This window comes from Oryzias melastigma, linkage group LG19 (genome assembly GCF_002922805.2).
Source record: "Oryzias melastigma strain HK-1 linkage group LG19, ASM292280v2, whole genome shotgun sequence".
Lineage (NCBI taxonomy): Eukaryota > Metazoa > Chordata > Actinopteri > Beloniformes > Adrianichthyidae > Oryzias > Oryzias melastigma.
In genome coordinates this window covers 6,946,077-6,963,322 of record NC_050530.1, presented here as the reverse complement: position 1 = coordinate 6,963,322, position 17,246 = coordinate 6,946,077, and the positions used below count along the sequence as shown (strand labels likewise).

At 36.8% G+C, this 17,246-nt stretch overlaps 1 protein-coding gene and 2 long non-coding RNA genes across 4 annotated transcripts in view; 2 read left to right on the top strand and 1 right to left on the bottom strand.

Moving 5' to 3' along the window:
* Positions 1 to 17,246, bottom strand: part of nrg3b (neuregulin 3b) — a 293,063-nt gene that overhangs the window by 43,324 nt on the left and 232,493 nt on the right. Inside the window, exons 3-4 of one of the 2 annotated variants that reach the window (XM_024285818.2) lie at positions 12,637 to 12,710; positions 986 to 1,012 (exon numbers count right to left, since the gene is read on the bottom strand). In XM_024285818.2, coding sequence (XP_024141586.1) covers positions 986 to 1,012; positions 12,637 to 12,710 — 101 coding nt within the window. The remainder of the gene's footprint in view (positions 1 to 985; positions 1,013 to 12,636; positions 12,711 to 17,246) is intronic. The other variant, XM_024285819.2, reaches the window with a different exon arrangement.
* LOC112154689 overlaps positions 1 to 17,246 on the top strand; it is a 137,634-nt gene that overhangs the window by 88,670 nt on the left and 31,718 nt on the right. The gene's annotated exons all lie outside the window — the stretch shown is intronic.
* LOC118600171 lies at positions 290 to 1,757 on the top strand. Its single transcript, XR_004949744.1, has 2 exons — positions 290 to 879; positions 1,027 to 1,757. It is a non-coding gene; the product is annotated as an uncharacterized LOC118600171 (long non-coding RNA).

The window sequence follows — 17,246 nt, the reverse complement described above, 5'->3', positions numbered from 1 at the left end:
TGGTACAGGGTGTCTTTTATTTTGAAAGGAAGTGAACATCTGTCAAAAATTATAAACGTACAGAAAAATCTCAAGTTCCAAAGCCAAAAAGTTTATCATGTTTATGTCTAATATATACCAAAAAACACAGGTTATATACGTATATATGTATATTTATGTATATATGTGTATGTGTATATATATGTGTATATATATGAATGGATCTTTAATTGTTGAGCTATATATATGTATATATATATATATATATATATATATCAGAACTGGACTGAGTAACCCCTCCCCCAAAGACCAAAATCCCTTACACTTCTAGTTTTTTTTTTTTTTTTTCCATATTTTCTCTTTATTGCAAGTTGTTCAAGTTAGATCAGATTCCTTAATGAAAGTGAATGGTCTCAACTCCGAACGTTCAAAACATTTGATTGACAGATTCTTCTTAGCCCACTTTTCATTCATTCATTCAGTTTTACATGTGAACTCCCAAAACGCTGACTCCCGATTGGTGAGAGTGGTTGCCATAGAAATGCTGACTCATACTGGATCCACAAATCACTGCTGACGCCATGATGTCGTCTGGCTCCAACACAGTGGCGTCCATATTTAAAAAAAAAATGGCATCTTAGTTGGCATTATTTTGTCAGTGTGGGTGATGTCACTCTGACTCGCTCCAGTTCTCATACACAGTCAATGTGTTCAGCTCAATAATAAAATAAAAATACAACTTAAAATAAAATGTGTGCAAGTTATGATTTGTGCTGCTTACTTTTGGACTTTTTACTCATTGCATCACTCTTCCCTAGCACTGTCTGTTCCTCATGCAGACAGATACACCTAATTCACCACTGTGTTTCCATGGCGACTGGCCCACATTAATTTTCCAAGGTGAGCGGCCTTGTTGTGTGAGATTGCGTGTGTTGTTTTTTTCTTTTTTTGTGTGTGGAAAATGAAAGATTCAATGCATGACAAAGTCAATGAAAAGTTGTCTTACCCATGAACTCGATCCCAAGTTCATCTGCTGTTCCGTTCAAGGCCGAAGACAGACGGCGACGGTGAAGAGAGACATGAGGGGAGGGGGAGACAGAGAGAGAGACGGTTACTGCACACGCTCACAAGAAGGTGGTCTGAGTCCACACAGACACGGCGGCTTCTCCCCGCACCGTGTAATGAGCCGGCGAGCCTCAGACACTTGGAATCCTTCACCGTGATAATCTTAGTTCGCTCAGGCTTCAAATAAAGACACACCAACAGCGATACGGGGGGGTTGAAAAGATTAGAAGAGGGATCAGAAGGAAGAAGTTAAAGATGACATATCATGCAGCTTTACGCCGCTGATGTTGCTTTGCACGTGGCTTTTCTGCCGCTTTGAGCCTGAGGCATTGCAGTAATTATTCTCCTCCTTTCTGGCTCGTTTGCTTGCAGATGCATCACATGTATATGCAGCCATACAACACGCCCCCCCTTCTATTGTACTGTGTTGCTACAGGTACACAGTCTATGCACGCTGCTAAGTCCTGTCCCACAATCCCAGTGCTCGGGAAATGGATCTAAAAAAAAGAGTCGTGTTCCCTCCATCCTGACAGTGCCCCCTTTTCGTGTCACTGGAATGTAATCTCATTTAAATTAAAATGAAACCCTCACCAGTAATAGCTTTTTCTGACAGAGGTGGTCTGAGTTTTTAAAAAGAGCACGGATTTCCAAGACCTAACAGATTATGTAGTGCTCCCCTCCCATCAGAAATGAAATGAAAACTGAGCCCAGAATAAAGAAAAAAAAAGAAGCGTTTTGATGTTTAAGCAGGAAAACTGTCAGCACTGTAGCTTATATTTTAAGAAGAAAACCCCCCAGGGAACTGGAGTGAGATCCATACAGGCAAGAGATGAATTAATTATTTTTGCATAGTCATCTCTATGTTGAAGAGTGTTTTTTTTTTTTGTATTTTTCTATTTCCATGTGACAGCTTGAATCTAAAATGTGGCGAGGAAAAACTCTTGAGATAACAGTGGAGGCAAACTTTCCTCGGAATCGAATAAATGTAAATTATCTGGCCGCTGGTTGATTTCATTGTCTTGCTATGAGTTTTAGAGGTTTGAAAATATTGGCCATGGGCAGGTCTGTCAACAACAATATCTGCTTCCACAAATCATTAGCCATTTACCAAAAACCAAAAAAAAAGGGGGCCAAATTTTATTGTTAAAATTGTTTTCTTTCAACCAAATTGTAGACCCTTTCGGGAAGAGTTTCTGACTGAATGTTCCAGATCACTGATTGGACAGGCGAGGCCGGATTCAGGCATAGGCCAAGGGGGGCGTGGCCTCCTAAATACTGTCATCCACTCAAATGTATTGGCTGGGAAAAATCTACTATTAGCTAAAGAAATATGACTTTTGTTAATCAAACAACCAACAAAAAATAAAATGAAAATAAAGCGTAAGAATGGACAGACGGAGATAGTAAATGGAGCTTCATATTTGGGCATTTGGACAAACCGGTGTGCAGGTTGTGCCTGTCCCTAGACCGGTAAATCCAGAGAAATAAACATAAAACTCTGTAGACATATCAAATACATTAAAGGAGATAGATATATGGATAGATGCACCTATTTGATGCATTTTTGGGGCCCCAATATCCCCTCCCTCCTCCGATTTTCTACCTGCACCCCATAGTGGCGGCCCTGTGAAAAGGTGGATTATCTCACAGGTCTTAAACCCCGGAAGTTCACAGTATTAATTAGACATAGCAAAATATAAACATGGCCATTGGTCGTTTATATATCAGGTGTGGAACAAGGTCCGTGTCACTTTCAAGGAACCCTGAGGATTTATTTAAGCTGCAATTCCTTACTGCACCCATTTACGGTGAAGAATAATGAAAAAAAAATCTGAGTAAAAAAGAATATAAAAATGATTATCAAAATCAAGTATCAACCAGCTTTTGTCTGTCAATATAAATTTGATTTTAATTAACTCTAATAATGTCTGTTTACATTCTCTCTGTTTCCTTCCCGTCTGTTGTCTACTTTTTGCTTGTTTCCTGTTTCAGCCGGAGTGGATCAGCTGATTGAAAGGCTGTCACCCGGACAGCTGATTGCCAGGAGAAACTGACAGGTTAAAAGAGGAAGGGCCTCAAGGAAGGGCTCAAGTAGATAAGCTAAAAAAACAAACTCGTAAACATTAACGACTTATGTTCGGTTAATCTGTCCAGTTGTCTGTCGTGGATTTGGGTTTATTTGAAAAAGTTAGGGGCTTGTCCGGGATTCGAACCCAGATCTTTCGACACAAAAAGTGAGAATCATACTATTGTTAGCAAAAAGTAGTACATTTGAAGTTTTTTTAATAAGTATTATTTATAGTATTGAGTATAAGTATGGCAAGTATACTACAGATCATGTGTATATAAAGAAGTAAACTAATATACCTAGTCTATGTTAAAAGTGAAGAGAATACTTAAAGTTTACTTTTTATGTACTATCAGTAAACTACCTCCCCATGAATATAGACCAGGTTGTAATATACTTGTATAAACTACTTTTTAAAGAAAAAAAAGCTCATGTCATAAGTAAATAAATTGCTGAGTAAGCACTTTTTGGATTAGTTTAGTCATATTCAGTATAAAATGTATATATAGAGATTTACTTTTGCAGTGAAGCATTGGATGAAACACTGTAGTATGGGAAGACTGGACAGAGAATTACTTGTCTGCACCGAATTTCAGATACATTTAATCTAAAAATAAGTCATTTTAGCCATTGTTTTTTAAACAGACACTTCTATCTGAATACATGAACTACAATGGAAGCAAATACAGAATGGTTTTACTTCCTTCTTGAAATTACCTTAAAAACATAAGATCAGTTCACCAGATAACCACTAGGTGGCAAGTTGCACTACAACAGTCCAACTTCATGGCAGAAACATACTTGATTGAGCTGCACAGTTTTGTCATGATTGTTCTTACGTAAAATTGTGTTCAAAAGGGGGTGTGATCAGTTTGACAGGAAGTCTCCCACTGTGTTTGGAAGCCTTACTAACGATCATTAATGTTGCACACTTTTATCTGGTTTTAAAAGGTAGAACTGTTATGATGTCATGTCCAGGCAAGATGGCGCCAAATTGGGTTCTAATACAAACTGATGGATCGGAGGGTTTACATCAAGTTCCTCTTCGGTTATTCATATCTAACCTACAGATTGTCACTCCCAACTTGTCATATATGGACGTATGGTTCAGGCCCAATCTGCGTCACTTTTTCACGATTTGGGTGTCCCCAAAATTGTCGTTATTTGATGTACTGACTGTTCCCATTAAACCAGGGGTCCTCAACCGATACTAGTCTGAGGGCCACTTGGTATTGAGCCACAGACAGGGAAAAAATGCATATAGTACCCGTCTGCATCTCTAGAGTTGGGAACCCCTGATTAGCATATGCATTTTTCTTCTGTCTGTGGCCTGATACCAAGAAGCCCTCGGACTGATACAGATTGGGCCCCCTGATCTAATGGGACCAGCCAGCACGTCAAATAACAACAAGTTGGGGACACCCAAAACGTCAAAAAGTGGCGCGTAGGGGGCTTGAACCGTATGTCCATATATGTCGAGTTCAGTCATTTTGCTTTAACTGAACTGGTGAATTTTGAAAAGCCAAAAGCAGCGGATGACCTTCCCTGATCGGATTTACCCAAAGGCAACAGCTAAGACCAAACCACTCTAAATGGCAGTGGCTGTCACTGGTGTGCGGATGATGTCATCCCAGTGCTGATCCACACTCCCTCCTCTGGCGTTGTCTTGTCTGGAGGCCTTCACCAATCATGATGTGTGCAGGCTTTCAAATCTCTTCAACTGGCAACTCAAAGTACCACAGGGAATCGTTTACGACGTCTTATGGGAGCCTTGAGCAAGCTTGGAGAATACCTGTGCATCATGTCGGAGCCTTTTTGGCCTGACTAAGATGCAGAAATCTGGCAGGTGGGAGAGACAATGGCACGAGTAAATCAAATGCTTAATCCCTTCCTTCACTTGGGGGAGAATGGAAACGAGGAGCCAGTGTTTGTGCAGTAATGCGACTGTGTATTTTTGAACTCAATACCCTTCTTAGACACTTACTCCAGGCTTTTATCTGCAGGAGATAAATGTCTCGAATTAGAGAAGCGCTTACTTTGTTTTAAATCGGCAAAAGAAGAACCGACTCGCCTACTTTTTTCTTCTCGGAGATGCCACCATTAGCAAAATACCCCAACACTATCCCCTTATTAGGAAAAAAATTCGACTCTTCCAGGTACCAAGAAAAAACGAAGCCACCTTTTTCCATTGAAATACCTCCAATTAAAGACGACACCGTTTCCTACCGCCGTGCCAGACCACTGCACCCTTCCCACCTCGTTTCAAAAGCATTCAGAGAGTTCAAAGGCGTGTAGCTGCTGTCCTTGGCAGGGAGTCGCTCTCTGCTTTTGTCCCTGTGCTAATGTGATGCACACAACAGCCTCTGCTTCACTTTCACCCCTCTGTAAAGATGTGAAGATGATGGAGTGCCACTGCGTGCAAGCCAGTCCAGGCTGCTCTTTTAAGTCTTTTGCCAGTCAATAATAAGACAAAGGAGGAGGCGCACCGAAGGATTTGTGTCTGGAAGGTGCACACAGATTGATTTCAGGAAATAAAAAGGAGAAAGCTAGGAAGTATGCAAACTTTTTTTTCTTTTTTCTCACCTCGGGGTGTGTGTGATGCTGGAGGATGTGAGTCTTCACCCACACAAACACAAGTGTTTCACTGTAGTTTTTCCAGCATGCTTGACTTTTTTATTTTTTTTGCTCAGCCATAACATTAACAACCAGTTTCGCTGAGATCAAATCTATAATAACTGATGAAGGCCTTGCTCCTCCCCTACAGATCAGAGCACTTGTGTTGGCATAACAAGGGCCTACTTAAGGCTAAGCTGCTATTGACAAATCAGCGTACGTGTGCTTGTCATTATTTGATTTATCTGTAGAAATCCCAATAATCCCACAAACCCTTTCGTAATCTGGGCAAATTTTGGATCAATCTCCATCAACAGATCAAAATATGCTTCAGATATGCCAGATGTGTTCTGCTGGTTTCTGAACTATTCAGTAAAACGTGTCTTTTGTGGTTTAAAGGTGTGGACTACTGCTTTGAAGATTACATTTAAAGATCATATCTGAAGAAAATTATTTTTTGGTGTTTTTATCATGTTCTGTTTTCATTTTTATCATGATAGAGACCATATTTAAAAAATATTAAGCATAGTTATGTGTTCTTAAGTATTTCTTTATTCAAGTTGTTGTGAATCAGGGGGAGACAAAAATTTGTGACTAACAAAATATGCTAGGTGGCTACAATCTTCCTACTGTGCTCCATATACTGTATTTTCCACGTTATAAGGACATTTTGAAACCTTAATTATTTAAAAAATATATATAGTCTGCTTTATAATTCATAGCAGTTTATTAAAAAGATATTAAAGTCATTTTGCGAGATACATGGCGCTCAAGATATCAGTTTTTTTTACGAGTTGCAAACAAGGTTTTGTGAATATGCTAACGCAGCTAACGTGTAGCAGTGTTGATCTGTGTTTTTTAAAGTTTTTTTTAAAAGGGTTGGGAGTTAGCATAGTCACAGTAACTTCGTGATCACAAGGATTTATGTTTTTCTCAACAACAAAGATTCTCTCCCGACTTGATTACAGTGCTGAAAAATACAGGAACATCGCCAAAATGCTACACTGTATAACCGTCTATTGTTTTTATTACAGACAATGGGAAATCTAAAATGCTTTGGCCAAAGTCACACGAACTTAACATTACTATCGTAAAGTATGTCTTGGCGGAGAGGTCTCAAACTGGCATCCATTTGCTGCCCCAAAGTCGATATTTTGCAGCCCCCACCTTAGTATGAAAGTTCAACGTCTACTAAGCAATATCTTCTGCATGTCCACACCTCTTTAATGATAGCTTTGTATTTGCTTTGTGATGTTTCAGCTTTATGTTTAAAACTTTGCATTCGCTATTGTCGTTGGATCAGAAAAGTCCTTAGCAACAGTTGCTAGCGTCGTTAGCTCCTGTAGTTCTACAGGATAGTGCTTAGTAGACATGAACAAATGTTCAATAAACGTGTTCAATAGACGTAGTCAATGGAACAAAGATATAATGATGCAAAAACATATTTTTGGCACAAAGGGAACCCCAGACTCTGCCTTCAAAGGCCCCAAGAAAAATTTAGTTGAAGAACCCTGTCTTAGCGGAAGTGACGTATGATTTGACGTAATATTTGGTGATACTTGTAACGATTTAAATACTGCCATGGTGAAATTCGATTAATTGTTTAAAAGCAAACATGTAGTTCAGTCTTTTGTTATCCACTTAAATATTTTCTGAATTACCAAAAAAGAAAAACATATACATTTTCTTGGGTAAATTTAATGTTCTCATCATTGAATAACATGTATTTTATAATTTTTTTTTAAAAGACGTACAAACAGTAAGATAATTCATAAGTCAGAATTTAAAAAAAAATAGTGTTGTCTGATACTGTATTGAAATACATCGAAATACGTATCGTATCATGACATGTGTATTGCGATATGCATTAATTGGTTTGATTTGAAGTGGTTTATTTCAAGCAATCAGGTTATAATACATAAACATAGGCATATATTACATAATCAATCAGCATCCAGAAACATGTCAGACATTGGAGAATTAGACGTAAAAAAAGTAGACTGCTTAAAAGGGAGTGGGAGGAAGCGAACTTATATAATCCCACCCCGACTCGACTATGCCATTTCCTTTACATGAATTATCAACATCCGGTTCAAGACTTATGATTAAATATTTATACTCAACAATCACAGATTCAGGTTATATTGCCAGCCTCTTGCCAATTTACACCCCTCGTAAATATAGAGCATAATTCAAAAAAAAAAAATAGTCTATTTATTGACAATGCACTTTATAACCATAAAGTTATAAGGGCGAAAAATATGGTACCTCTTCATTTTCCTCATCTAAGTTGGTTCAAAACTGAACAGCTGAAAAGTTCTAATATTGCTCACCATCTTTGCTGCAGCGGTAATGTCAGTTTGGGGGTTTTAGGAGCTTTTAGCTTCACACCACAACTCAGAGATTAATTTTAATGAACTACTTCTGCTCTGCAAAAACTACATCCTAGAAACCAACACAGGTTGTTTGATTTTGGCTGAAACAGCATCACCATTAATAAAAGACCACTACAGTAGGATGCTTTAAAAACAGCTGATATATTTTAAGGTTAACTGTTCATCCATCCATTTTTAATAAAAAAAAACAAAACAAAAAAAAACTTGCACTAAAGTCCTCAAAACTGTCAGTCATAGTTGATTCAGGGAAATACATTCCCCTTGAGTTTCAAGTTTGAACATGTCTCCATAACAAAAGCACAAGTGTGTCTGTCCAAGTATTATGTTTGGTCTTGGAGCTTCTAAATCCTGGAGATAAACAGAATTAAAAAGTAAGACTGTAGCTACAAAAGGTCATGCTTGGTTCCTGGGTATTGTGAGCCTCAGAAGAGTTCACGGTAGAACAAATTGGAAGTGTATCGTGTCTCATTTAATTAGGATGAGAGGCAGGAGAAATACCCAAAGTAATCCAAGTCTTTTGTATCCCACCAACACAGCAGCACTCTGTAAACCATTTTGGGAGCAACCTCCGCTCTTCAAATAGCATCTTAGTGTCTGTCATGAGTTTATTTTTGTTCTAGGGATTGACAAAAGAAAAAATGATCGCTTGAATAAAACATAGAAAAAACAACAAAGAAGGTAAACCAAAGAGACAAAAGGGGACAGTGATGGGGGAGAAGAAAAGAGGACAAAACAGGTCAACTAAAACAAAACATTTAATTACAATGAAGTATTTGTGATAATTTGAAAGTCAGACCTGGTGTCACAATGACTTTAGAGAAAATTCTAATAGAACTTGGATGACTAAACATGACTAAACACAGCCAAAAGGTTAAATCCATGTATAAAATGAAAACACTCATACTTCATTTTGTGTCTTTTAATATTTCTGAGGGTTTTTCAAATACAGGTGAGAAAACAATCTGTCAAAATACCCCAGAACTGCTTTTTTGAAGCTGATAATTCCGTGGTTACTTCTTTATCACAAGATTATTCCCCAATGCAACTTGAAGTTCAAATGAGTTCATAAAACAATTAACACCAAGTGTACGTGTCATGTAAATATAAACCTAACAATAGAGGGGAAAATGGTTTCACAACTTACTTCTTATACGTTGAGTAGCTAGACAATGGAGGGATGGCTTCTTGTATAACAAGCCACCTAGTGGTTACCTTGTGAATTGACCTTGTTCCAGTTTCATTTTTATACCAACTTGAAAAAGGAAGTGTTGTGTTCAAACCAGAATACGCCAAATACTCACTCTTTAACACCCATTTAGCCCAAGTTGTTCACATTAGACAAGCAAGGAGGGGCTTCTTCATCTTCTTTTTTTCTACTATTTCTATTTTCTACTATGTCTAACCCCTACAGTTGAAAGAGGCTTCAAGCGAAATATCGAAGCTGTACAAATCTTTCCCCATGCTTTTTCCTTTGTAGTTTTTTTTTTACAAAATATAAAAAAAATTTAAGCAAAAATTATTTTTTTTTATTTATCCTCTATCATTAATTTTAGAAAAGTTGGTACTTCCGTGAATGGTAAGGGACGCCATCAATATGTTCAAATTTAGTCCCTGATTGGTCGACTGGTTAAACTTCTAACAACGGACACACATATTGTACGTAGAGCCCAAAAAGGATAATGGCAACCAGAAACGCTCATATAGGCGTGTTTACATTGACTTTTCAATGAAAGTGGTCATATGAACGCTTGTTTCCACAGCTGTAGAATAACACAGTCTGGCCTAATTCTAACAACAGAGGGAGAAAGGATTTAAGAACTTTTTTTAAACTTAATTTGTTGTAAATTAGAGGGAATTAGTTACAGGTGGCTGCTTGTAAATCAAGCCCCCTAGTGGTTACCTGGTGAAACGACCTGGCTCCACTTTTATTTTTATCCCAGCTTCAAACAGGAAGTGAACTTTTTCTTAGAATTTCTGGGTCTTAAGCTCAAGTTTGAGTTTTTCCAGCTTCGTCTTGGCTCCTTGAATGTGTAAACTCCACTTTTATAGTGTGTGTTTTCCCTCTGAGCTCTATTATAAAGTATTTTTTTATGTTTTAACATGTTCTATAAATGTGGTGTAAATTACTTGTGTCCCTGTTTGTGCAAAAACTACAATACGATGTGGCTTATTTCAAAGAACAACATAAAAGTCTCCTGAGCCAGACAAACAGGAAAATTTATGTCTGCCTATAGAAGATAAAATAAATCCCAGTGTGGAAACTGTGCCACGCCAGAGCATAAAACACGCTTTGTGGCAATGGCTTGTGACCCCGTTAATGGACTCTCGCAGAGTCTGAAGGATACAGGAGTTAAATTTCCTTCTGACTCCTGTAGCAAAGTCGGTGCCTGAAATCTGTGGGAATTTGTAAAGCCACAGCCTTATGAGAAAGGCTCGGGGCCATCAATTTCTCTTCCTTGTACATCTGAGTTCTGCTTTATTTTTTCAACTTAACCACAAAGGTGTCGTGGGGATGCAAAGGCTCCAGGGCATTTTTTAATGCAATAAGAAATAGAAATGCTTCCCTCCCTTTAGTCAGACTGAAGGAGGGGAAAAAAGGAAGATTAAAGACCTTAATTAAAGATAGCACAGGTTTAATGCATAAGGTTTAACCTTATTATCTGTGAGGTCAGCTCCCTGCTGGATTACACTTTTTTTTCCATAAATAAAAAACAATATTTTATGGTTTTTATCTTACTGTATTTACCACATTTCAAGGTGCACTCAAAAGCCTTCATTTTGAGAGGTACACTGAGCTCTGTCAATGTCAGTCTGTGCTTTTTACAAGTTGAAAACAAGGTAGAGTGTTAATGTAAATACACGAATGCTAATATGTAGCGGTGTCGGACTGTTTTTTGATGAATGTCTTACTGGGAGTTAGCATAGTCACAATAATGTTTATTTTAGTGGTTTATCAGTGTTGGGAGTCACAGGTATTGTGATTGCGCTAACACTACTAAAATGTGGCGATGAATTGTTTTCTTTTCTTTACGTGTTACTACCAAGGTTGAGAGCTAGCATAGCTAGTCACAGTAACATTTCTCTTGAGCTCTACAAACAAGGTTGGGAGACACATGTATTATATCCTAGTGCTGCTAACGTGCAGCAATGTCGGGCTGTTTGATTTTACATGACAATACCACGGTTGCGCTTTAGCATAGTGACAGCGGTGTCAGTCCTTTATTGTGTTGCAAGCAAGGTTGAGGGTTATTGTAAATATGCTAACGTGGCTAAAAGGTTGTGATTTCGTAAAGTCTTTTTTTTTATATGTTACTAACAAGGTTAGGTGTTAGCCTAGTCACAGCGACGTTTGTTTAAGGGGCATCAGTCTATTTTTCATGTGTTGCAAACAAGGTTGGGAGTCACAATATGCTTACGCTAGGGTGCAGCAATGTCAGACTGTGTTTTTTACATGGTACTACTCGGGTTGCGAGTTAGCATAGTAATATGGTGTTTGTTTTAGCCACAAGTCTGTTTTTAATTTGTGTTGCAAACAAGTTTGGGAGTTAAAAGTATTGTAAATATGCTAACGTGGCTGAATTCGTAGCAATGTCAGAATGGGTTATTTTACATGGTACTACTCGGGTTGTGAGTTAGCATAGTAAATTGATGTTTTTTGAGTGCTACCAGTCTGTTTTCATTTCCTGTTTCGAACATAACACGAAATTTAGGAATTGAAAGTATTGTAAATATGCTAACGTGGCTAAGGTGTAGCAATGTCAGACTACTGCTTCGTCTGAATTCTCTCATTACTTCATAACTACTAAGAAATTACATAGTGCAGAACTATCTAGTGCCATTGATTTTTATATGGTAATTTGGACACAATGCTCACTACTTTTTTTTTTTTTTTTTTAAATGGCAAGTATGATGTCACAGATTTCAAGAAGTCTTCAGGGTCCAGATGACTCCAGCCATATATTGATGTGTGATTCATTCCATGACAAATGTGGACAAAGGTGGACAGGATTTTATGTCTGCCATGGACATTAGTGAAACTCAAAAATCAACTTAACTCAGACTTCTTCAGGAAATATAGTATCTTCCATTTACTAGGATGTCAGTTAAGACCTACAAGACATATTTGAGTAAGATGAACCATTGTGTACTTTGAAAATGAGCTGAAACCAAAGGGATCAAAGTTAATTCTCAAATTTGCTTAACCCTGTTACACCAAAGCCAGTATTGACATTCTTTCGACTACCGTAACTCTTCAACCATTTATGCAAATAATCTATTGGAAGCTGATTCTGTCATGGAGATAAACAGCATTGCATCAAACTTTTTGTTACTAACGTGTTGCATATCAGGTGGCTTTTCTCGCATCTGAACCAGCTGATTCATGCAAATGGTTAAAGTGTTACAGTATGTCAAAGAGTGTGTGTTATTTAGTCATTATGTTAAAGGTTTTAGAACATGTTGTACAAGCTAATGTCTATTTTCCAAAAGAGGAACAAAACTGAATCAATAGCGTACCTGGATCGGACAAGATAGCGTCAGTTTTGGGGACAAATTGGTCACATCGTAGGCCGTGGTAGCCCTCCTTACACCTGTGGGGGACAAAAAAGAGAAAAACCTGGTTTAATTGCAGAAGACAGACAATCCAAGCAGCAAAACACAAACCAAACATGAGCTACGAGTCAAAAAGACTTTGAGGAGTAGAAACGTCCAAAGGAGGAAACCAAGACAGTGGAATGTAAAGGATGACAGAAAGTAGATTTCCCGCTGTGTGCTGGGATGTTGAAGGGAGATACACTAATGCTGTTGAGATGGGTGTGGGGTAGGAAGAAAAAGTGGAGGGGAATGACGCTGGGCAGGCCCAGCCAGCGCCTGCACACTTGCTGATAGTGCTTGAATGACAGGAATGCCAAGTCCCACAGGAGGAAATGGGATGGAGAGTCCATGGAGTGATGCAGACGAAACAAGATCCGCAGTGGAGAAGAAGTCCTGACACACACCAAATATTTTCTTTCGTATCCATTTGCATTAATAGTTGACATTTCCTATGGACCGTATCCCTGTGGATGGATATAGTTACTCAAATTGTGCTTGTATGTGGCACAATTTTGCTTCCTATGTTAACCGCGGTATGTTACAGGATATTGTTTTATCCATTCCTGCATATTATATTGTACTGTATGTATTTCTATTCATCACCAATTCTTAAGTCAACTGTTTATTAGCTCTTTAAGAATGAATATTCAGTTTAATATCTCATTCATGAGCATTGTCAGCTTGAAACTATAGGAAGTCACTAATGATCATAAAATCATAAAAATGAACATTTTAAATTTCAATTATTTTCTCTGTAATTATACGTTTCGGAACCATTACATATAAGCAAACAAACACGGCACTGATAGTCTTGTTTATTTATTTTTTTTTTTATAACCAACATTATGGTTGTGTTTGGCAGTGTCAGGTGATTCCTCATGTCGCATACATGCACATTTAGATTTATTGAAAACTGCAAACACATTTTATCGTGATTCCTTGTTAAGTCCTGATCCACGACCTCATTTGTCATCAGATATGCCACCATTATGCAACGCAACACGCCACAAGTTGGTCATCAGCCAATATTAGGTTGTTATATAAATCCATAGATCCTGGATGTATTTTGTTTTTTGATTTTTTTTTCAAAGGTTTTTACACCAGTATTTTCACCAGGCTGTGGCTTTGAATACTATGAGAGTTGTTTGTCGTCTCATATAGAGTGCATCACAAAAGGTTTCAAAATCTCCACAAAAAAGGGATTTTTGTTCAATCAAAAAAGAAAAATCTTTGGCCTTGTGCTAAAAAAAATGAAAAGTTAGAAAGCTCACAGTGTGATTAGTTATTAGTATGCTATTTATGTGATCTCAACAGTTTATCGTCACAAATTTTCTTTACATTTCTAAATAAATTAAGACCAAAATTAAGGAATATTGCAATCAGAAATTAGCTTTGTCTTCACTTGTAGTACAAATCAGTTTAAACTTATTGGATTTTATTTAAAATACAAATTGTGTTTTTGAATAGATAATATGTAAAGTATGACAATAGGTAACCATCATTTGTTAAACTCAAACCCAAAAATCAAAAAAGGCATGTTGGAAATATTTGCAAAAGTTAGGTAATGCTGGTTTGCAAGCAAATATTCTTCTGCGTCTTTCTGTACATTTTTCTAGCATGTTAAAAACTCAATCTCACTTTCAACGATTTCAGTAATCTTGGTATCAAAACGTCCAGCTCGTTCAGGACATTACTGCTTATACCTTAGGTATTTATAAACATTATAGTTTTTGAAAAATTGCCCCATAGGAAATGAATGAGAAATTGCTCAAATCCTTAAAAAGTTTTGTGCACTTTGAAACTTGTGAACTTTTGCAAACTTTCAGCTCGAGACAGAATTCTAACTTTAAAATGTTCAGCAACTAGTAGGCATTTTTAGGGTAATTATAAGTTTAGCTTTTATTTTAGGAACATGCTAGCTATGTTAGGCTAATTTACACATTTTTCCATTATTTAGGGCAATCTGGAGTTTAGCTAATATTTTAGCATTATGCTAAAATATTGGCATAAATCATTTTTTTTTTTGTGGCTAATTTGGAGTTAGCTAATATTTTAGCATTATGCTAGCTGTTTTGGAAAATTTAGAAAATTTTCCACTTTTTTTAGGCTAATTCATCATTTCGCTAATATATTAGCAAGCTTTCAGCTTTAGCACTCTCAACTATAAGCTTCAGCCTTTTCAGCTATCAGCTTACAGCATTCATTCTAGTGTTAACGCAGTTAATCCCATATAGCTAGCTCTGATCTGATTTTGTTCCATATTTGGAAATACAAGATAATATAACTTATACGTCAAATCAAAAAGAGTTTGAAAATATTAATATAGCCCTTAACAGCCCTTATGAGCTGTCCAACCATCAGGAAACTTTGTAAGAAAACTTAAACGATAAAAAATTCGATGCAAATTTAACTGTGGGACTCATTACTGTTCAAACCATGTGCTAAAAAAACCTTGAAATTAAACATTCTAAATCCTAAACCCAACACATTTCTGTGTGTTGGGTGTATTTTTAAAGTATTAGACTAAATCCACAAGGCCTTTTGGGTCCTGCGCTCAGGGAACCCAAGGAGATAAAACACTTGATCCTCTCATGTCATTGTTTTCCTCTCAGCCAGACTTTCTCCTATTAATCAAGATTAAAAATGCAAAACAAAAACACGTTCAATTGTTCATTTTTTATGCCATACAGATTTCTATCACACTGTATAAAGACCTGTTTTAACTACACTCAAAATCATATTTAAAATCCTTCAAAATAATTTTATTTTTCATAGAAAACATTTTAACATTTAGTTTTACAGTACAGTACTTACTTATTGCTGTGGTACTAATATGGTATTTTTGTTGTACTTAAAAGGCAGTTTCTGTTTAGCTACTCTACTTAAACACTTTAACTTAATGTATGTATTTTTAACACACATTAAATTGTACTTTGTGTATACACAATCCTGTCTCATTAATAATTAGTCATTTCAATGAGAAACACAGAAGTACCTCATGCATACTATGCAAATACCTATCTTCTTACATATGGTGAATACCATGAAACATATAAACATACCAAGTAAGTAGAAAGTAAATTCTGGGCACTTTTTTGTACTTCGTTTATCTCCTTCATGAAATTTCTAAATGTTTTTGTTTACTTACTATCTTTCTACACATGGTAATACCTTGAAACATAAAAAGTTAACAAGTGTGTGTATTCATAGTACTTCATTTGTACTTATGAGTCTTTTGTAGTACTATCCCTGCCCTTACATGTGGTAAGTACTACAAAATACCCACTAACTCAACACGTAAGTGCCCAGAAGGTACCATGTAAAACCGAGGGGTACTATTTAAATACCCAGCAAGTACCGGGTAAATATGAACCAGATAGTACCACCTAGATACACAGGAAGTACCACGTAAGTATGGGTACAACAAAAGTACCATATAATTACTACTTAAATTATGTTAAGTACTGTAATGTAAAAACAAGCTTTACTAAAAATATTTGGGACTTTGTATCCTACAGTTTATTTTAAGGTATTCAATAAAAACGTAGGCTATCAATATTCTAGGATATTTTTTTTCCCGCCACATTGAACCATTCGCTTCCATCCTCAGCCTCCTCCTCACATTCACCACCCTCATGGCCTCCTTCACTTCAGCCACAAAAACCCTTTCTCAAACTCTTTCCACATAAATTTCAAATTTTTATGCAAATCAGGTTATAGCAGAATCTGCATGAAGTTTCCTGCCTGATAAAGGGTTAAACCCATAAACACAACAGTAATTTATGCAGTATAAAAACATCCACTCACTGTGATAAATGTGTTATGATAAATAGTACAGGCATCCAGTTGTAAGCACTTGTGAAAGATGAATTCAGGTGACCCAAAAAATATACATACAAATATATCTAGAGGATTAACAAAGGATGGACGATAAAAGCTAATGGAGCATTTTACAATGTCCTGTGCGGTCAAAACGACTGGGATGGAGGTCTCACATTAACTATTGAATACAAAACCACCTTGATTATGGAGAGTTAGTGTGAAGCACAGCACACGAAGGGATTAAGATTTAACGATTTAACGAAAATCTAATTCATACGAACATTTTACTACATGATTAAAACTTTAATGGTTTATCAAAAAATTACATCTAAACATTGTGTTTGGAAAGATTGTTTAAATGCAATGCATTGTGGTCTATATTTGCCAAATTTGTGAGCATCGATGCACAGTCATTTTTCGTTAAGACACTTGATTTTGGAATTCTAGATTCAGACAGCAGCACTACAAAATGGCGAATACACTATATACTGCACTATGTAGTGAAGGAATCCCTAAAATGTCCAAGAAAATGACAGGTTTTTTTGATTTTTTGCAAAAAAAAAAAGAGAAAAAATACTGGGAGTGCTATAAAAATATATCAAAAAATGATTGGAGTGGGTGGATTTAACATATTTTTTGAGGTAGGATTACAAAAAAGCAAAATATATAATTATTTTTTTACTCTTTGTAGACATAAAAACAGGGAGGAG